At 51.2% G+C, this 22,406-nt stretch overlaps 1 protein-coding gene and 1 pseudogene across 1 annotated transcript; both read right to left on the bottom strand.

Moving 5' to 3' along the window:
• Nucleotides 1-10,812: 10,812 nt before the first annotated feature.
• Nucleotides 10,813-12,217, bottom strand: LOC130844521 (aggrecan core protein-like). Its single transcript, XM_057720727.1, is given in 2 exon segments — nt 10,813-10,991; nt 11,944-12,217. Coding segments are annotated over 2 exon segments (453 nt in total).
• A 2,269-nt stretch (nt 12,218-14,486) lies between these two features.
• LOC130844520 (uncharacterized) overlaps nt 14,487-22,406 on the bottom strand; it is a 28,139-nt pseudogene continuing 20,219 nt past the window's right edge.

Raw genomic sequence — 22,406 nt, 5'->3', positions numbered from 1 at the left:
ACCGGGTACAGGGGCTTGTCATGCAGCTAGCTTGTCACCCATGAACAAGGAGTGAAACCTGGAGTGCCTGGGCACCTGGCTAGGAGGAGTAGGAGGAGAGCACGTGGTGGGGGTGGGGCGGGGGGTTGACTGCAGAAAAGCCACACCTGCAGGAAGGACACCCCCCCTCCCTGGGAGCCTACAGAACAGTCCTCCCTGAAGAGGGAGAGGAGAGGAGTCACCCTGGGGAGGGGTGGGTCATCAAAAGGCAACGCAGGGCTGGAGGGAAGAACTATGTGGAAGCAGCCAGAGGCCACAGGGCCACTCTCTTCCCAGGATGATGTCTGCATGCACCTGACCAACTATGCTACCAACAGACACAGTGAGCATATTGTCCGGGAGGATGCTGTGGGCAGTGAAAGGTATGCTCTACTCTGCTTTCTCCTCTTTCTCTGCCCTTTAGCCCCACGGTCTCAGCAGCCCATGAAACTGAGCTGGCCCTTGGGAGGTTGAGCTGGCTTAACCTTCACAGACCCCTGTCCTGTGCCTGACTACCAAGTGCAGCCCCAAACCCCACCCTATAATTAAGCCCTGCTCCAAGCTGGTAGCAACCCCTTAAAGAGCAAGGAACCTAGGCATGGAATTAGGGTTAGTGTTAGGGAGCCTCCTGCCTGCAGCCCGGCTCCGCTGGTCTTCCTTTGACCCCTGGGCCTCACAGGAAGCTGTCAACACTCAACGCCTGGCTGCGAGAGCACAGCTACGACCCCCGAGAGCTGAGGGGAGACATCGAGGACATCATCATCAAAACCAGCATCTCGGCACATTCTGTTCTTCGCCACAACTGCCGAACCTGTTTTCCCTAGTATCTGAGTGGAGGTACATGTGCCTGATTTGAGATCCTTGGTTTTGACATCTTGCTGGACCACACACTGAAGCCCTGGCTGCTGGAGGTGAGGATCATCTCCCAGGCTTTGCAAAACCAAGGTCTGCCCCTGAACAGGACACCTGGGATAGGAGTGTACTCAGCTGGTGGAACATGGAATGGCGGACGCACAGGCCTTAGGGTGGATAGGATGTAGCAGAAGGTGTAAGACATCGGCACTTCTGACCTGCTAAGTCCAATCTTGGTGGTCTCTGGCCTCCACCATAGGAACCCAGACCTTGGATCCCAAACGTTCCTCGTGTAAGCCTTGCCTGTAAGGACACTATAGCTATAGAGTCAGGCTGTCTGATTTGCTCTCAGCAGCCTGTACACTGGAGGGATCTCTGTGGCAGAGTCCTGTGGCCTTGGAAGTGAGAACATCCAGCTTCTTTGGCTAAAGCCACTGGAGGGGGATGTCTCTCCTAGACCCTCCAGCTGGGCCTGCAAGAATCATGACCTGCTCAGGTGGTCTAGGAAGGGGATGGATAATGCCTTCTCCCGGCAGGTAAACCACTCTCCGAGATTCACCACTGACTCATGCCTTGATCGAGAAGTGAAGGATGCACTTCTCTGTGATACCGTGACCCTTGTCAACCTCCGGGGCTGTGACAAAAGAAAAGTGATGGAAGAGGACAAGCGGTGAGTGAAGGAACGGCTTTTCCAGTGCCACCAAGAGCCATGAGAAACCAGGTGCCCCAGGTGTTTGATGTGTGCTTAGTTGTGTAACTTATCTTCGTTTATTATTACTTGCCTGTGAGTAAGAGTCCTTCTCTAGATGGAGAAGGCAGTCTGGGGCTGAGTAGCTATTAAAAACAATTTTTTGCATCGATAATACACCACATATCATAGATAAGTGATGTATTATGTATGCAAATTCAAAAGACACAGTGAATAGTCTCTCTCCTACCCTCCTCCTCCAGCTACTCAGTTTTCTTCCCTGGAGCTGATCAGTGTTCCCTGGGTCATGTGTACACGTTCACAAAACTTTAACGCACATATATACGTGTATTTATATAAATTGTTTTTCTCCTTTTACCCAGACAATAGCATAACTTTCACACTCTCTGTACCCTACTTACCACTGTATTTTAGAACTATTTCGTATTAGCACATAAGGAACTTTATGGGGTTTGTTCTGGTTTTTTTTTTTTTTTCCCTTCTGTTTTTATTTTTTTTCCCTTTTTTTTTTGTTTATTATTTTTTTGGGGGTACACCAAGTTCAATCATCTGTTTTTTTTTTTTTTTTTTTTTTTTTGCCCACGGGCTTAGTTGCTCCGCGGCATGTGGGATCTTCCTGGAGCTGGGATCGAACCCGTGACCGCTGCATTGGCAGGCGGATTCTTAACCACTGCACCACCTAGGAAGCCCTAATCATCTGTTTTTATACACATATCCCTGTATTCCCTCCCTTCCTTGACTCCCCCCCCACCTCGAGTCCCCCCCACCCTCCCCGTCCCAGTCCTCTAAGGCATCTCCCATCCTCGAGTTGAACTCCCTTTGTTATACAACAACTTCCCACTGACTATCTATTTTACAGTTGGTAGTATATATATGTCTGTGCTACTCTCTCACTTCGTCTCAGCTTCCCCTTCATCCCCCGCCCCCTCCCAAAACTTGAGTTCTCCAGTCCATTCTCTGTATCTGCGTCCTTGTTCTTGTCACTGAGTTCATCAGTACCATTTTTAGATTCCATATATGTGAGTTAGCATACAATATTTGTCTTTCTCTTTCTGACTTACTTCACTCTGTATGACAGACTGTAGTTCTATCCACCTCATTACATATAGCTCCATCTCATCCCTTTTTAGAGCTGAGTAATATTCCATTGTGTATATATGCCACATCTTCTGTATCCATTCATTTGTTGATGGGCATTTAGGTTGCTTCCATGTCCTGGCTATTGTAAATAGTGCTGCAATAAACATGATGGTACAAGTTTCTTTTGGGATTATGGTTTTCTTTGGGTATATGCCCAGGAGTGGGATTACTGGATCATATGGTAGTTCTATGTGTAGTTTTTTAAGGAACCTCCAAATTGTTTTCCATAGTGGCTGTACCAACTTACATGCCCACCAACAGTGCAGGAGAGTTCCCTTTTCTCCACACCCTCTCCAACATTTGTTGTTTCCAGATTTTGTGATGATGGCCATTCTGATCGGTGTGAGGTGATACCTCATTGTGGCTTTGACTTGCATTTCTCTGATGATGAGTGATGTTGAGCATCTTTTCCTGTGTTTGTTGGCCATGTGTATGTCTTCTTTGAAGAAATGTCTCTTTAGGTCTTCTGCCCATTTGTGGATTGGGTTATTTGCTTTTTTGGTATGAAGCTGCATGAGCTGCTTGTATATTTTGGAGGTTAATCCTTTGTCCATTGTTTCATAGGCAATTATTTTTTCCCATTCTGAGGGTTGCCTTTTAGTCTTGTTTGTGGTTTCTTTGGCTGTGCAAAAGCTTTTAAGTTTCATGAGGTCCCATTTGTTTATTCTTGATTTTATTTCCATGATTCTAGGAGGTGGGTCAAAAAGGATGTTGCTTTGACGTATGTCATAGAGTGTTCTGCCTATGTGTTCCTCTAGGAGTTTTATAGTGTCTGGCCTTACATGTAGGTGGCAGGTGGGAGGTGGACTAGGGCTCAGGTCTCCAACAAGGGGCCTGTGGTCCAGATGCAGTCCTGAAGATGTTCCCATGGGCCAGCATTTCTGCACACCCGAGGTCAGCTGGGCTGAGTGGCAACTGCCCTGTGCAGCTGGGCCTGCACTCCCGGTTCTGACAGACATCAGGCCGGGGTCACTCACGTGTTCCTGGACGGGCCCCTTAGGCATGTGGGGTGTGAGCCTGGGAGCAGAGGCCCTGACCACACTCCTCACCTCCCCCTCCCTAGGCTCACCCGCAGGCCCACCTGGGGCAGGAGGGGAGGCGGCAGGACCTTCCCACGGGCTCAGGTGAGAGCACAGGGCAGGAGTACCCAGTCATGACTGCGAAGCCAGATGGACCATACCTGGCAAGAAACCCCCCACTGCCCATTCCTCCTCCCCCTCCTCACACTGCCATCTTGCCAGGGTCTATCATGGTCTCAGGAACTGGTTCTCACCACCCAGGACAGCAGAGTCACTCCCGGGGCCTCCTGCCCTGGAGCAGAGACAGTCCCCAGGGTGCTGGGAGCCTAGGAAGGGCACCAGGGCAGGTGATCTGTGAGCTGAGATGAGGTACAATTGAGGACATGCACCCTGTCCCTGGCCCAGGAGGACGGCCCAGGGCAGAACGCTGGCAGCAGTGGGGCAGAGGGAGACAGGGGGGTGGATCAGGGAGTAAAGGGGGCTGGACACTCCCCTGGGGAAGCACAGTGAGGCAGCTAAAGGGCTTGGGAAGAAGAGACCAAAAGGCAAGGTGGTGCTGAGAAGCCCAACTCTCCCTTGTCCCTGTTGCCTGGGGTGGACCCTGACCTGCACTTTTCAGGAATGAAGGCAAAAGCCCAGCAGGGTGTGACCTCCATGGAGAGGAGATTCCAGCTGATGCCTGAACAGGTTGGGGCAGATTTCACTGTGGCCGCATGTGTCCCCATGACAGCTCCGGGGGTTGGGACTCCTGTAAAATATCCCCATTTTACAGAAGAAGAGACTGAGGCAGAAGTTGCCGAGGGATGAGTAGAGCCACAAGGTAAGAGCAGGGCTCCTGGCTATGTCCTAGGTCTGCTCTCTGAGGAGCTGCTCTGGGCCACCAGGAGCGGGTCTGCTTGAGCTAAGGAGTCAGGCTTAGTTCCTAACTGGTAAGATGGGACATAAACCAGCCCCCGGCAGGGTCCCCGGAGAAGAGCGTAAGATGACATGTGTGAAGCACAGAGCCCAGAACTACTCACACAGCAGCCGCTCAACAAACAGCACCTTCCCTGCCTCCGTCCTTCACAACATCGGTACCTAAACCCATCATTTGTAGGCATTAGCCCCAGGTGTGTGGGGACCCGGCTAGGTCAGGCATCTAGAGGGGCAGCAGGAGCAGCTCTTCCTTTCATCGGGGTCAGCGGTGACGGTGCTGTTTATGGGTCCCCACCACCCCCAGCCTGGTGCTGGGCCCCCTGCCTGTGGGACCTCAGCCCCCTTCTCAGCCCCTCTGATGGACGGGGACCCTGAGCTCACAGAGGGAGACACTCCAGCCAGGTGGGCTGACGGACGCTGGGGTCTCTCGAGAGCATCAACCCCTGTGCTTCCCACCTGACTGCCTCCCCCCACTGAGAAGCTGGCTGTGCAGGAGGCAAGGAGCCCGGGAGAGGGGCGGGGCCACAGCACACGCTGCCCTCTGGGGCCTGACCCTCACCTCAGGGCCCACCTGGGAGGCAGGGTGGGTGCCTCCCCAGCTTTTCTCACCCCTGGGGGCATCCAAACCCCAGAACCAGAAGCAGGAAGTCAGCTTAGAGATGTCCTTTGGGAAAGCTTTTCCCCTGGGAATCCTGCTTCCTCTTCTTTCAAGGAAGCTTGAAGCCCTGGAAGGAACTTCCAGGAGTCTGGGAGTCAGAGCTTGGGGTCACCTTCCAGGCCAGGCTGCACCACTGCCCCGGCTCCCTCTGAGCCTCAGCTCAGTGGCTGAGTGAGGACAGCCTAGAGGGTCCCTGGAGCAGCCCCCAACCATGTTAAAGACCCAGCCCCTCACACCTCCTGCCAGAGTGTCCCTCAGGCTGGTTCTGCCTGCAAGGCTGCCTGGGGGAGAGATGGCCCAAGGGCTCCACCGGGTGGCCGGTCACAGCCAGACATGCAGCTGCACCCAGCAGCTTCCGAGGTTCATAACAATCATAACAGCAGAGGTCAGGACCCTGACACTGGGGAGACGGGGAAGGAGAGAACCCTGAGAGGTCAGGCTGTTCCTCCCCACCCTCTCACACCAGGTTCCCAGGTGTCAGCGGCACAAACGGGAGGCACCGCCATTGTAAAGCCGTCTGAGTGAAGAGCAGTGGATGTAGGGTCGGGTCGGCCTTTATTTGAACCCCTTGAGTTCTTTTTTTATATGTATATAAATTTATTTATTTATTTATTTATTATTTTATTGGCTGTGTTGGGTCTTTTTTTGCTGTGCGTGGGTTTTCTTCTTAGTTGCGGTGAGTGGGGGCTACTCTTTGTTGCGGTGCGCGGGCTCCTCATTGCCATGGCTTCTCTTGTTGCGCAGCATGGGCTCTAGGCGCGTGGGCTTCAGTAGTTGCAGCACATGAGCTCAATAGTTGTGGCTCACGGGCTCTAAAGCGCAGGCTCAGTAGTTGTGGCGCATGGGCTTAGTTGCTCCGCAGCATGTGGGATCTTCATGGAACAGGGATCGAACCCATGTCCCCTGCATTGGCAGGCAGATTCTCAACCACTGCACCACCTAGGAAGCCCTGAATCCCTTGAGTTCTTAATCTCACTTTGTGTCCCTCATCCATGCAGTGGGCTGTTTAGGACACATCCTGCAGCACTTTGCCCTCTCTCTGCATGAACAGGCAGCCAAAGGAGATGGGGGGATGGGGGGAGGGGTGGCAAGGCTGGACAGTGACAGGAGCCCCCTGGAGGTGCTCAGCCCTTAGGCCAGGGCTCATCCGTGGCTGCACATCACAGTCACCTGATGCTCGGGCAGTGCTTCTCAAAGCAGGGTCCCCGGACCAGCAGCAGAACTTCAACGGGGCACTTGCTGAGAATGCAGATTCCTGGGCTCCACCCCAGTCCTGCTGAATCAGAAACTCTGGGATGGGGCCTGGCAGCCCCCAGGTGGTGCTGACCCTGGTCCTGTGCGAGAACATGGTGCTTTAGGTACCAGGCTGCTAAAAAGCTCCTGAGGTGATTCCAGTGTCTTAGGCATCAGAGTCACCTGTGGAGGTGACAATACTAACAGGCACCTGCCAATCCCCGCTCCCCACCCCCACCCCACCAGGGATTCTGGTTCAGTGGCGCTGAGATAGGATCCAGACATGGATTAAAAAAACAACTGTGCAACCGATTGAGCAGTCACTCCTCTGGTTTGGACTCTTCTCCACATGCCCTACACACACCCTTCCTTCTCAGGGCCGGGCCCTGCAGCAGAGGACAGCTGGTCAGCTACAGCAGCAGGTGGTGGAGAGAATAATCACCAGTTATTGACATTTGGTGCCTGCTTGAGCTGCAACAGGCCTGGTGCTGGGGGCTTTGTATTAACATCTCACAAGAACCCTATGAATTGTTAGAGTTCCCTGCTTTACAGATGGAGAAACTGAGGCACAGAGAGGTTGAGTAACTCGCCCTAGCTCACACAGCTACTAAAGGGCAGAACCCGGATTTCAACTTCGTTCCTACAGACTCCAGAGTCCACTACTTTTACTTGCTCGTTTTACAAGTAAGAGGAAGGGATGATTTGCTGAAGGTCACCAGGGGTGGCACCCATCCCACCCCCATTACCTTTGCCTCAAAGCTCACCAGTGCCCCGGCACCAATTTTAAGATGTGATGAATGACCTCTGAGCAGGGTGCCACCCCCAGGAAATAATGCCACCCTTCTGGGCATTAACGCAGCTGGAAAAGGGAGGCAGAGACCAGGGATATTAAGTCACATGGACTTGTTCCTGGACCCACACGAGTCAGGATGTTAAGGAAATTGACACTTGCCCCGAGCCCAGGTCACGTGTTCCTTGTCCTCTGAGTGCTGGGTGGTGTCCACCGACACCCGGCTCAGAGAGAGGAAAGAAAAAGACAGGAGGAGGATCCGAGGGAGTAGAGAAAATATACAGCCACTTTATTGCTAAAAATGCGTTTTTCAAAAGTAAGAGAGTCATTCTGAAGAGACGGAGGGTCTCGTCTTTGGGGAGGGGGCTGAGTAGCAGCAGGCGGGCAGCCCTCACTGGTCTCGAATTCTCCTGGAGACTCGGTAGAGCTCCATGGTTGCCCTGGCGTCTTCCACCGAGTTGTGTCCCCACACGCTGTCCTGCAGGCACAGGTGCAGAGTGGGGACGTGGGGCCGAATCCAGGTGCCCCGTGTGACCCGGGCCTTCCCTGCTCACACCCTGACTCCCAGGGCTGAAGTGGGGCAGTGGGTGCATCTCCCCAGGCCCCTGCCACCCCGGACTCAGCAGGTGGCTGCAGCAGGCCTGGCTCCCCCATTAGCAGGAGCCCCAGGCCTGGCCAGGCCCAGAACCCAGCATCCTGAGGGCCAGGCTCTGCCCTCCAGGGGCTTCCAACCCGCTGGGTGGGGGCGGGGCCCTGCAGACTCGGCCTCTGAGCCAGAGGGGCTGAAGCAGTTCTCACAGGGAGCCCCGGGGACCCGGGGAATGCGGGCACAGGTGCTTCTAAAGCGCTCCTTGCTCAGCACGGTGAGAACAGGGCTCTGCAGGGAGTCGAGGTGCTGACACGCTGTCCTCGGTCCCCGGTACCACCAGCCCTTCTGAGGGGCCCAATCTCAGGGCCACCCCCTGCCTCCCACACGTTCCTGCCCCCCCAGCCAAGCCGCCCCCACTCCTCAGGCTGGGGCTCGGGCTCTCCCCTCCCTGGGCCGCCTCTCCCGCCTCCTCCACGAAGATGCCCCCTTCACCCCCCACTCAGACCCGGTGTCCTGCCTGCCCCCCATCCTCCGTCCCTGCTCCAGGACACCTGCCCTCCCCGCTGTGGACACGCCCCGCAGGTGTGCTGATGGGCAGGTCGTGGGCCACCCTGCCTTCAACCAGGGTCTCTCAAGGACGGGCCGGGCCTTGCTCAGGTGGGTCCTCAGGCTCTGGTCCCGCCTGGCCCAGAGCAGGCGCTTCTTAAACATCCGTTGAGCTGGAAGGGCCCACGTGTGGCCGCAGCCCCTCCTGTGCAGCCCGCCTCCCCTGGGCCCTTCCTCCTGGGACTCCGGGGTCCCTGCTCACCTGTGGCTGCACGTGCTGAGGCATAAGAGCCCCGGGAGCAGCGTCGGCTCCTGCCTGATGGGAGCTGTGTGTAGACAGTGCGGCTCCCGGGACCCACCTGCGCTCTGCGCTCCACACCCTTTCCCAGAGCTGGGTGGGGGGAGGAAGCTTCAGGTACCCACAGGGAACCCGGTGTGATTTTGAAAACAAACAAAGATGCCTTGACTGGGTGCCTTCCCTGCCCTGCTCTTCCTCCTCCCTCTACCAGGCTTCCTGGGTCAGCTCTCAGGTAAACCCTGCTCTCCTTCTGGGGAAACCCCACCCCTCCCTCACAGCACACAGCCTCTCAGGGCTACGGGGGAGACAAATCTTTGGGACCAAATATTTGCTCTGGAGCCACTGGGGGACCTTACAGTCCTGGAGGGAAGGCCAGGCCCCTGGGCTCACTCACAGGATTGATCCCTCGAAGGCAGGTCTGTCTGTCCTGCTGCGCAGCCCAGCCCTCAGCAGCCGCGCTCAGGGAGCAATGGGCCATGGAGCTTACTTTACGTATGTTTTGCCTCATTAAAAGCAAACAGAACTCTGCCTCTAAAAAATGTCAGAAAGAGAAGGTTCCGTAAGAGAGCAAAGAAGAGGTCTGTTGAGTCACCAGGTGTGGAAAAAGAAGTAAAGCGGTTGCTGAGCACGGAGGCTGAAGCTGTCAGTACCCGTTGGGAGATAATTGCTGAAAACGAAACAAAAGAAACAGAAAATCAAGGCCTTGATATGTCTTCCCCAGGAATGTCTGGCCACAGGCAGGGCCATGACTCATTAGAACATGATGAGCTTCGGGAGGTATTCAATGACCTCAGCAGCAGCAAAGATGAAGATGAGACACAGCATCAAGACGAAGAAGATAGAAACATCATTGACACTGAGGAAGATCTGGAAAGGCAGCTACAGGACAAGCTAAATGAATCAGATGAACAGCACCAAGAAAACGAGGGAACCAATCAGCTGGTTATGGGAATTCAGAAACAGACTGATAACATGAAAGGCACGCTCCAAGAGATCCAGGACAGGGCAAAGCCACAGGAGGATCTCATCATGAAAGTGGAAAACCTGGCTCTTAAGAACAGATTTCAGGCTGTGCTGGATGAACTGAAACAAAAGGAGGACCGAGAAAAGGAGCAGCTCAGCTCCTTGCAAGAAGAGCTGGAATCACTCCTAGAGAAGTGAGGAGGGTTTTGATACTTAATTTCATTCCTGAGAGCCGTCAGCAGTGAAAGAAAAATTTTGTTTTCATCACCTGGACTAGATAGTAAAACTTTGCAGTAGTTCCCAGTTTCCTCAGCTGCCTTCTATTGGATTTGTCTTACAGACAAATATAACTGAATTTCTACCTCATTTGTCTTTTGGAACCACTTTGCTAGGTGTTTGTCCTGTAGGAAGTAGGAGTGTATAGACAGATAAATGTAGGGAAGTTGTAGGATTAGTGAAGTGAACAATTCAGCTTAGTAATTCATCACAGCTTCACTGTAGGACGTTGCTGCTGTTTCTCCATTTACCAGAGGCTGCCATTGCTACTCTGATGTCATCTGAGATAAATAAGTAGAGTCTACTCTGGAGGCAGTGAAGGTTGTTTGCATATGTTTTCCCATGCTCTAGCTATTCCCAGCTATTCAAAGCAGTTTTCCACATTTTGAATTGCAAATCATTTCATACAGTTGTTTTCACAATAAATAAAAGCAACCAATTTTCACCTTAAAAAAAAAAAAGCAAACAGAATGTAAAGTTATTCACAAAATACATAACCCCCAAAGTTTAAGAAAGAAGTAAGTGAAGAAATAGTGGCAAAGAGAAAAATGAGTAGGAAGAATAATGATGTGTAATTTTCAGGGAGAAAATGTTCCTGTAGGGCAGTGTTGCTAGTGGTTACTCACTCCACGGCAGGACAGAGGACCAAGGATTTGGGACAGGTCATCGGGGCCTGACCTAGAACTGGTTAAGGTGTCCCTCCAGCCCCAGCCGAGGTTGGCCTCAGTGTCAGGCTGGCATCAGCTCAGCGCTGGTCAATGTTCCAACCCATCGTGCCCACACTCTGATGGTGGCCTGGGGCTCGCTCACCTGACAGTCTGGTCGTCCGGCCAGCTGGTGTTGCACTGGTGGAAGCTGGCCTTGCAGGCGGCCTGCAGCTGCTCGGGCGTGGTGAGGATGGCGCTGTTCTGCAGGCAGGCCCGCTGTGTCCTGTTGAAGTTCAGGGTGTAGTGCATGGAGATGGCTCTCTAATGGAACACGATGCCTGCAAGACACACGAGGGCGAGAGAGCAGCTCAGGCACAGCCTCCCATCACCCAGGCTTTTGCAGAGTTAGGGTAAGAGTCAAGGGGACTTAGTCAAGGGGACTGGGCTGTGCCTCTAGCTGATGGGTGGATCCTGTCTCTACATTTGCACCTGGTCCTTCTGCCTTTGCTGGAGCAGCTCCAGTAACGGGGAGCTCACTACTTCACAAGGCATCTTCTTGGAAACCTGTGATAATTCTGATAATTGGAAAGTTCTTTGACTTGAACTAAAATCTGCCTCCTTATCATTTTTTCTTGTCACTCCAGGACCCCATATTTGCTTTGCAGAAAGAGACACTCACAGCTCCACGCACCCTCAGCGCAGCGGCATCCTGGGGGGAGTCCTGTTTCAGGCACAGGCAGGAGTGGCCCATCATTGGCAGAGTCTCCCAACAGAAAAAAATCTGGTGCTGACTGAAGTCCTAAAGCCAACCAAGGACACAACCAAATTCTTTGGTCCATCGAGAGAAAAGGAACTGGGGAGTCCTCATCCCTTTCTCTGGCTTCTGGAGCTGGAGGTGAGGGCAGGAAAAGACACCTGGGTGGAGAGTCAGGAGACTGCTCTGGTTCACCTCCAGAGAAACCTCAGGCAAGTCACTTAACCTCAGTTTGCTTGTCTATAAAATGGGGATGATCACAGGGCAACCAAATCACAGGATTTGTTGGAAGAACAGACTGTCCTTTACACGTGACTGTAGCCCCAGAGTATTTAATTCACTTAAATTCCACAAAGAGTGGACTTATCCTCTCTGTTTTACAGAGGAAGCAACTGAAAGTTAAGTAATTTGACTGAGGTAAACCTTCACGGGGAGGAGCTGGGATTTGAAAGCCAGCCAGCCTGGGTGCACACCCGTGAGGATGCCATTCCGGTTCTTCTTGCAGGTGAAGCAGGGTCCCTGTGGGAGGCTCTCACCTTTCACCACCACCTCCAGGGTGGCCTCGCTGTCCTTGATGCTGTGTATCACCTCGCAGCGATAGATCCCAGAGTCCTTGGAGCACAGGTTCTGGATTTCCAGGGTGGGGTCGCTGGGGATGACCGGGTAGTTGGGCAGCGTGGCCTTGTCTTTGTAGGCACTGCTGACCCGCACCCGCCCTTCAGTGGCCACCAGCAGCACCACCTCCTTCTCCTTGGAAATGCGGCTCCACTTGATTCTGGGGCCGAGGGGGGCGGTGGTCACAGGGTGCATGGGGCCGATGAAGTCGCAGGGCGTGGTGAGGGGGCTCCCAAGAGGACCCGCAGCGGGGATGATTCAGGGATGCTGACACTCAGCGAGTTGTCAGGGTCTGTGCGGGAGACACGGGGGTGGGAGACAGACCTGTTAGTGCCCAGAGAGGACCACCCAGCCTCCCTGTCAGTCCTCCTGGAAATGACAATGTCTACGCTGGGGGAGCCTCCTGTGCCACATGGAATTCCCTTTCCAGAGCAGCTTCCGCCAGATCCTTGGTCTCTGCACCTCAAGTCAGGAACTTGGAACCAGAAAGGTTTGCAGAGGAGGGCAGGGGGAACTTCAGAGAGGAGACCACCTCTCTGCCTCTCAAACTGGGGTACCCTAGGGCATGCCAAGCCATAGGATATACAGGAATGATCTTCCCAGAGTGACAGCTTGACTCAAAGATTGGGGAAAAATTATTTTTCCATAGAATAAATTATTATTTTTTTATTATATTATTATTATTTTTTTAAGAACTTTTATTGAGATACAGTTAACAGACAATAAAGAGCATATATTTAGAGTGTACAATTTGGTATCCCAATCTCCCAATTCATTCCCCCCCAACCCTCCCTGCTTTCCCCACTTGGTATCCATATCTTTGTTCTCTACATCTGTATCTTTCTTTCTGCCTTGCATTTCCTCTTTCATAGTAGTTCACATTTGCCTTATGTATTGAGGTGCTGCTATACTGGGTGTATGTATATTTATAATTATTATCTCCTCTTCTTGGATGGATCCCTTGATCTTTATGTAACGTCCTTTCTTGTCTCTTGTAACATTTTTTATTTTAAAGTCTATTTTATCTGATATGAGTATTGCTACTCCAGCTTTCTTTCTTTCTTTTTTTTTAAACATTAATTAATTTATTTATTATTTATTGGCTGCGTTGGGTCTTCATTGCTGCGTGCGGGCTTTCTCTAGTTGCAGAGAGCGGGGGCTACTCTTTGTTGGGGAGCACAGACTCTAGGCGTGCAGGCTTCAGTATTTGTGGCACGTGGGCTCAGTAGTTGTGGCTCCCCGGCTCTAAAGCACAGGCTCAGTAGTTGTGGCATGTGGGCTTCGTCGCTCCACGGTATGTGGGATCTTCCCGGACCAGGGCTCGAACCCATGTCCCCTGCATTGGCAGGTAGATTCTTACCCTCTGTGCCATCAGGGAAGTCCCTCCAGCTTTCTTTTGATTTTCATTCCCATAGAATATCTTTTTCCATCCCCTCACTTTCAGTCTGTATGTGTCCCTAGGTCTGAAGTGGGTCTCTTGTAGACAGCATATATGTGGCTCTTGTTTTTGTATCCATTCAGCCAGTCTGTGTCTTTTGGTTGGTGCATTTCGTCCATTTACATTCAAGGTGATTATCGATATGTATGTTCCTATTACCATTTTCTTAATTGTTTTGGGTTTGTTTTTGTCGATCGTTTTTTTCTCTTGTGTTTCCCACTTAGAGAAGTTTCTTTAGCATTTGTTGTAAGGCTGGTTTGGTGATGTTGAATTCTCTTAGCTGTTGCTTGTCTGTAAACCTTTTGATTTCTCCCTCGAATCTGAATGAGATCCCTGCTGGGTAGAGTATTCTTGGTGGTAGGTTCTTCCCTTTCTTCACTTTAAATTTATCATGCCACTCCCTTCTGGCTTGCAGAGTTTCTGCTGAGAAATCAGCTGTTAATCTGATGGGAGTTCCCTTGTATGTTATTTGTTGTTTTTCCCTTGTTGCTTTCAATAACTTTTCTCTGTCTTTAATTTTCGTCAGTTTGACTACTATATGTCTTGGCGTGTTTCTCCTTGGGTTTATCCTGCCTGGGACTCTCTGTGCTTCTTGCACTTGGGTAGCTATTTCCTTTCCCATGTTAGGGAAGTTTTCAACTATAATCTCTTCCAATATTTTCTCGGGTCCTTTCTCTCTCTTCTCCTTCTGGGACCCCTATAATGCGAATGTTGGTGCATTTAACATTGTCGCAGAGGTCTCTTAGGCTGTCTTCAGTTCTTTTCATTCTTTTTTCTTTATTCTTTTCCGCATCAGTGGTTATCACCATTCTGCCTTCCAGGTCACTTATTTGCCCTTTTGCCTCAATTAATCTGCTATTGGTTCCTTCTAGTGTATTCTTCATTGCAGTTATTGTGTTGCACATCTCTGTTTGTTTGCTCGTTAATTCTGCAGAGGGTCAGACTGGGCTGAGGTGGGATATAATTAGACTCCACATTAAACCATGGAAGGTATCGATAGGGAAGATGCAGCATTGCCAAATCCTGTTAGAAGGCAAAGATCTTCCTGGAATGAGGAAGAGACACTTTCACAAAATAGCACCTTTTATGGTGAGTCATACACTGAAGGGATCCTTTTATCCAGGAGAGCCTACAGGTTGAAAAGAAAACTGTTTCAGATATTTGTTGGTGGCAGATACATAACAAAGCAAGGAAGGGGGAGCAGGAATGTTTGGGGTCCAGCTCTAGCCTTTTGATGTCCTTGGCCGTCACCACCAGGTCCTTCACAGAAATCTCCCTCTGCTGCTCAGCCCTGGCGCAGGACACAGCATGGTTTTAGTGGGGACAGCTGGAAGTGACAGCAGTGCCGGCTCTGCGGTTCTGTTTTGTTTTGCTTTGCTTTTTATAAATTTATTTATTTATTTATTTATTGGCTGCGTTTGGTCTTCGTTGCTGTACATGGGCTTTCTCTAGTTGCAGCGCACAGGGGCTACTCTTCATTGTGGTTCATGGGCTCCTCATTGTAGCTTCTCTCGTGGAGCATGGGCTCTAGGCACATGGGCTTCAGTATTTGTGGCACAGGGGCTCAATAGTTGTGGCTCACAGGCTCTAGAGCACAGGCTCAATCGTTGTGGTGCACGGGCTTAGTTGCTCCATGGCATGTGGTCTCTTCCCGGAGCAGGAATTGCACCCCTGTCCCCTGCATTGGCAGGCAGATTCTTAACCACTGCACCACCTAGGAAGTCCGCGTGCAGTTTTTAAATCTCTCAACCAACCATTATGAACTGGTTGGCCTTTTGTGGGGAAACCTCCCCAGGGTATTGCCAGGGGCTGGATATTGTGGGTCCCAGAGCAAGAGCACGAATGGAGACGCACAGACCATTTGTCTAAATATTTGAAAGTCCACGTGTTGTTTCAATTAGACCTGCCGCTCTGGGTACAATTACTGTAAAATGGGTGAGCGAGGGGGAGGAAGTGATGTCATTGGAGACCCCAGGTAAAAGCCTGGTGACATGTCGACAGTCACCAACTGAGCCCTCACTTGTGTGGTTGGTGATGGAGGAAGGAGTGGGGCTGCTGCTTCTACAGCAGCTGGTTCTAGGTGGCAGCTACTGGTCATCAGGGGTCACTATGGGAGCGGCACCTGAGTGCCAGGGCTCAGGCAGAGGTGGGAGCTTCTGTCTCCACCAAGCTGGGTACCAGACGCAAGGGCGCTGCCTACTGGCTGAGGAGATCAAGGGGCTCTCTGTTTGCATCCACTGTGGGCAAAGAAAGTGTAGCTCAATGTGCTGGGCTGCTTCTCCAGGGCTCTGAACTGTTTGAAGAGGAGCCTTTTCTCCAGCTGCATCCCCAGCACCCTGCCCCTCCACCAACCTCAGCTCATCCACCTGTTGCATCTTGCAGGGGAACTAGGTTCCCCCACACCCACCAGGTGTCACAGGGGAGGGGCTCCAATTCCCTGGGCCTTGGGCTCTCTATGAACTCACAGGAGACCCTGCCTGCATGGGTTCCTCTTGTGTGAGAGTGTGTGTGTGTGGTGTGTTTGAGGGAAGGGAGGGTGGAATGAGGGAGGTTGTGCTGTGCTGACAATGCAGGTCTGTTCTGAAGCCCAGAGGAAAAAATTATTACAAAGTAAAAGAAAGAAAATTTTGGCATTTCCAAGAATGCTTAAATAATTGTTGCTCTTCTGGCCCTCAGATTGTCAGTGTGTTTAAGAGCTCTGGGCTGAGTCCTTTTCACCACCCTGTGTCCTGAGGGCAGGCTAGTGCCGTCCCTGTCTGTAAGGATTTCCCCAGGGTGTGTGGTGCCCTGGGGGACTCCACAGCGAGGCAGCAGAGAGGTACATTGGGCTTCAAGGAGAGATGGTGAGGATGGCATGTCGCTGCTCAGGGACACGTCCACAGGCTCACAACTCACAGCATTTCAGACACATGGAGGCTTCCATGGGGCCTCCCTGAGGGCTGAATTCTCTACCACACAAATGCCTGATTATCTTATTACCCAGTCAGATCCCAGGGCACATGAAGAGGGGACCAACGTCCTTCTTATTTGGGGGCCACTCTCATCTTAATCAAATCGCGCTGGGCTGAGCCGGATGCGGAGTGTTTGCAGGATCCCTGGGCATCTGTCTGCCCTTGTTATCTGCCCAGGGGTTGAGGGCGCTTTGTCTTTGCGTGTGTGTTGAGCTGTGATGCTGCTTTAGCCATGATTGGCTCAGGTGCCTCTTCCCGACGGATGCAGGACATCACTCCCTGGGAGCAGGTGGGTCTTTTCTGGGGCTCCCAGAGGTGCAAGAGGAGGAGGAGCAGTGGGCTGGTTGTTGGAGGCCCAGGTTCTGCTCCCAGCTCTGCCCTTAAGTGACTGTGTGCTCCTGAGCAAGGCACCTAATCCTGCCGAAAAGGGCGCGGGCAGGACTCAGCCTGAGTCTTCACACCCCACAGGTTGTGCCCAGTGAGGTGCGGGTCATGAGATCGTTTGGGCAGAGTGAATACAAGCGGCCCTTCTCTGGCTGGGAATCGCTCCTCCCGTCCCTTCCCTTCCCTTCCCTGGGGACTCTCACACTGTCCTGACCCTGAGGAACCAGATTATTTCCTGGGGACCCTGCACGCCCTCTGTATACACACATCACAGATGTCAAAGGGCAGCCATGGTAACTTCCTCTGTTGTTAGAACAGACACACAAACACACCCTCATGTCCCCTGCCTCGGTCACAGTGAAGGTAAATGGGTAACTCCTTCTCAGGTTGTCCCTATATGACCTGTTACAGTAAATATAAGTTTGAGTTCAGCGTCCCTCTTTCACGTTTTGGAACCCCCTTCGCTGCACATCGGCCGCGTTCCTATTCTGGGGGGACATCCCACAGGCTTCCCTGTAAGTGGATGTTAGTCCCCTGTTTACACCTCAGTCATGGCTTCCCACGGAGTCCCAAATGCTTAATGTGGTACCCAAGGCTGTGAATGGCTTTTCCTTGCCAGATTCCGCATCTCTCTCTCTCTCTCTCTCTCTCTCGTCCATAAACGTTGCTCAGTGCTCGTGCTCCTGGCCTCTCCTCCTCACTGTGAGAAGTGCCCCACCCCCAGCAGAGCCCTGGTTCAGGAGCCCCTCATTTCCTCAGGATGCACACGCCACACCACAGTCAACTGTCTGAAAGGGGTTTAATCCAACTATTGGAGGATACAGCAGCAATCCACCTCCCCAAAGGTTTCAGTAGTCACCGTCTCGGGGTCATGTGATGGGGTTCCCAGGACTCCCTGAGTCACATGAGGAAAAGGGGACCATGATGATGAGTGTGGGTGTCGTTGTCATGAGTGACTCCTTGTCCTGCCTCTAGAGGATGCTCTTGTCTATCTGGGGACCTCTGGCACGTGGGGGGCACCACAGTGGGGAGCCCTGAGTGTGAGCCCAGGACTCTGCTCACCCACACCTGAGGGGAAGGTGGTGCAGGACTCACCTGACGTATTCCTGCAAGGCCAGCTTCCTACCCTGAGCCCACAGGTCTGCTGAGTGTCCTGGGGTGGATGACAGGAGGTCTATAGGAGCCCTGTAACTGGATGCAACATTTTGAGTTTACGTGCATGTGTATTTCTGGCATCGTCATTCTCAGTGGAATGTGTGTACCTAAAAAGGTAAAGAGTTTCCAAGGGGCTCTCTTCCGTATCCCAAAGAAGTGGGGTTTCCTAATACTGCTGAACCAAACAGAGTCAGTGAGGGAGCGTGGATGTGAGATTCTCTCTGGCTTGGTCCCTGGGGCAGTGACCTCCTTGGCATCAGGAGAAGCACATTCAGAAATGCTTGGCAGCCTCTCTGAGCGTTTAATTCCCCCAGATCATCTCTTTCTCAAACTGCAGAATCAGAGCATGCTGGGTGGAGGGACCTCTTTGGACCTTTGGCTCAGCTCCTCTCTCCTCCCCAGCCCCGGGCTCATCCTCACTTCCCAAGAGAGCTCTGGGCAGTGCTGCTCACAGGGTGGTCTGTGGATTAGCGCTGGTGGCAGCTGTGCCTGGTCCTCAATGAGATTAAGCACAGAGAGTGAGAGGGAGCGTTGAGAAACTTTCATAGCAGCTTGACATTGTCCAAAGATCCCACAGTATGATCAGAGTCCGCCAGTGTGGCCTGGATAGGAGTGTGTTCTGATGGCACAGCTGCAGAGACAGGAAAAGTCATGACCCACATGAAGGAGGCTGGGCCAGTGAATCAGAGCACTGCCTCCTTCATCCAGAATATCTTGCCAATAAATCAACAAATAAAGTTAGGAAAACTAAACAGAGGACTTAGTGAAGAGGTAAAAAGTGTGAATTACAAAAGGACTGATACGTTAAATAATTGTCTTTTGTTTTGTGATAAAGTGGGAGCTAATTGTCAACAACTGTTGCTGCAGACAAAGTACAAACGTTATTAAGGGGAAGGTCCTGTAAAAATATTTAAACTATGGAACAAACTCCTGGAGATTCTGCAAGATAAGTTTGTTCCCAACTTTAAATTACTTAATTGTATTTTCGGCTGTGTCAGTTCTCAGTGGTGGCACCTGGGATCTTTCATGGGGCACGCCGGCTTTTCATTGCAGCACACGGGCTTCTCTCTAGTTGTGGCTCATGTGCTCAATAGTTGCAGCACGTGGGCTCAGTTGCCCCATGGCTTGTGGGATCTTAGTCCCCTGACCAGAGCTCGAACCCTTGTCCCCTGCATTGGAAGACAGATTCTTAACCACTGGAACACCAAGGAAGTCCCCTGGTCCCAACCTTTTAAACATGTCAGTTGGACAATCAGATTAGCTTATTACATTATATCTTCAGTATTTTTAATGACTTTAATACTAACCTTCTACTGTGCTTTTTATTAGATTTTTTCATGTTATATGCTTTTAATTAAATTAGCCACTCTATGAACATGTCAGAGTACTCCTCCTGAAACTTTATTTTTAAAGTCACATCATTACCCTTCTCAAAAATCTCAAATATTTTTTTAAAGGAAAATATTAAACTTCTCTATGTGACAATTAAGATCCTTGCAACTTGGCACTGAGTCCTTTTTCCTTCCTTATTGCTCATTGCTTTTTAAAAAATGATAATTGTATATATTTCAGGTGTATAATAAAATCTCATGGGAGTTATACCTTGCATTTTCCTCACTCATAACGAGTGAGCACTTTTTCACATGTTTATCTACCACTCACATACCTGCCTTTGCAAAATATTTCAGCCTATATTTTGCAGTCAAACTATGCCATTTGAACGAATGATTTATTTCTTTTATTAACTCATTTTTCCAATTTGGCAGTAACTATTGATTGGCACAAGTTATTCACTTTTCCAAAAGAACACAGTTACTCATTAGGTCAATTTAGTGCATCGAAATCATTTGTCTCTTGCATTGATTCTCATTTGTGTAAAACAGTAGCCATTCTCATAACCCAGAACCCCTGGAACAAGACTTAAAATTGTATAGAGGGTAAAATACCAAATTAAAAATTTTAAATTACAATTCTATGATATCTAAAGATAATAAAAAATTTTCACATTTAAATCAGTAAGATACACTAGAACATTTTAGGAAGTTTGGACTATTTGTAATTGGGTTGTTTGTCTATTTATTATTAAGTTGTCGCATTTCTTTTTATATTCTAGATACCAGAAATGAAAAAGATATTCTTTGTCATATTTTTTTAAAAGTTTCCAAGAAAGCTTGCCGACCTCCTGCTCTAGAGCACGGTGGGCACATGGATCCCAGGACCCTTTGTCATAATCCTGTGGTCCCCCAGGGTCTGACACTCACAGGTGAGGATCCAAGGGTGGTCAGTCTGAATGCCCACAGAGCCGGGAGGTAAGGAGATAAGTGAAAGGGATGCAGAGGACTAAGGCCCCCTGGAGAGGAGCAGCTGCATCCGTTGGGGGTGGTAGAAAAGCAAGACACAGTGGGAATGACACGGTCTCATGTCTATAAAATCGGGAAAAAATCCACAGATACACCCTACCAACATGTGTACATATATGTACACACATGTCTAAATATGATGTGAGAGCATGTGAAGTGTGCTGAAGGCTGTATGTGAGGTTGAGGACATGGATGCTCCCTGGATGGAGGGGTGGACGCTCCTGTGAGCAGGCAGGAAGGCTGGGCCTGCGGAAGAGGGGAAACCGGTCACATGTGAGATGATCAGAGTCCTGCTTTATGTCAATTATACATGAGAATAAGAAAAATAGAGAAAGATACAAAGATGAGAATGAAAAGCAATGTAAAGTAAAGGGCGTAGCAGCTGCAAAGTTCCAGCCATGCCCCCCTCCCTCAAGGGAACGCAGCCCAGTGACACCAGATCTCTGGGCAGGAAGCTGGGGTGCTGGGTGTCTTCCCCGCTTCGGGCAGAGGGCGTGACTTCTGGACTTCATCCGCTCCACAGCTTACCCTTGCAGGTTCTAATTGCAGAGAGGGCTTCCCTGAAACTCGGGGGCTGGAATGAGGTAGAGGACGCTCCTGCAAAAGGGCGTAAATTTTAATACAAAGACGAGTTCAGTTGCCAAGAGCCGCCCTTCTGCCCCAAGGGCTGCCCAGGCTGGCCTGTCTCCACCACAGCGGCAGGAAGGCCGTCCCCTTGGCGGTTCTCTGATGGCGACAGACCCCAGCTATGAGAACTCGGCTCCTCTGGGAAGGGGACCCCGTGTCGCCAGCATGACCTCCAGCCCCAGGCCGCACGCAGGGTGCAGACTCATCATTAGTGGTAAATCCAGGCGGAGGTTTGAAGGACGGAGATGAGCACATGGCCGGCCGTGGCTCCTCTTCATCTTTTAGTCTTTACCCATCTGAAAATAATCGTAGGGCATTGAGGAATTCTTGGTGTCTTTGTGTTTTGCCTTATGCAAACAGGGTTCCTGGCCAGGGCTCTTCAAACAAGCTTGGTGGCAGTCTGAGGTAGCAAAGATTGAAGACTTTGCTCCTCTGGAAAGCTGAGGGGGTTCTCCAGGAGGGCTTGAGTGCTGGGCTTTCCTCCTGCATTTACGTCTCATGCCTGATTTTGAGGAGTGCAGGGGTGTGCTGCAGCAGGGGTGTAGAGGCAGGGCAGAGGGTGAGATGCCCGGCCTCGGCGGCTCTGTGTGTCGCAGAGAAAAACCTGGCCTCTGTTCACCAATGCCGAATAGGAATACAGAGACAGAGCCTTGGAGGCGTAGAAAGGAATAGCTTTATTACTTTGCCAGGCAAAGGGGGAACACAGTAGGCTCACGCCTCAAGAACTACCCCCCCCCTCTGGGGAATAGGGAGAGGTCTTATAGTTGGGGCTGTATAAAGGGGTCAGGGGTACACAAAAAGGATCAAGGCAATGACAGTCCTGCATTCTTCTGATGGGCTGGTGGTGAGTTAAGTAGAAGTCAGCATCATCAGCCTTCAGGTCCCACTGGTCTGGGGTCTACATGCTTGTGGGCAGCATACCCTCATTAATCATTAACTTCTCACACCTGGAGGGAGTTTTGACTTCTGCAAAATAGCTCAAAGATATTGTGTGTACTGTTGCTGGGGAAACAGGACCTGCCCCAAGGCTGCTCTTGACTGCTTCTCCCAGGTCTCCTGCAACCCCTCCCTTCACTAATTAACCGCTGCTTGAATCTGCCCACTGGAACTCAGGGAAGGCCATGGAGGCTGAATGAAGGCTGTTTTCCTATAATCAAAGAAATAGGGGACACAGAAAGGCTTTGTGCCCAGGAGCCCCACGGGACCCTGCTCCGTATCATGTGTTCAGGGTCTAGCATGGAGGGCGAGGTGCATTCAGTCCACGAGCCACTTACCACTGTTTCCCGTTGCAGAAGAGAGCCCTGGCTTGGGGTTAAAGAGGGGGGCACTGGTCCTGCCAGGGCTTGGTCTATGGCTCCTAGCCTTCTGCTGGCTTGGCCTTCTGCAGTGGAAACATGGGTCCCTCTGAGTTTGTATTCACAGAGGAGATTTGCTCACCTTTCCCAACGGTTGCCCAGTTACCAGCACAG

This window comes from Hippopotamus amphibius, chromosome 2, assembly GCF_030028045.1.
Source record: "Hippopotamus amphibius kiboko isolate mHipAmp2 chromosome 2, mHipAmp2.hap2, whole genome shotgun sequence".
In the NCBI taxonomy this organism is placed as follows: Eukaryota; Metazoa; Chordata; class Mammalia; order Artiodactyla; family Hippopotamidae; genus Hippopotamus; species Hippopotamus amphibius.
This window is presented reverse-complemented; position numbering and strand designations above follow the sequence as displayed.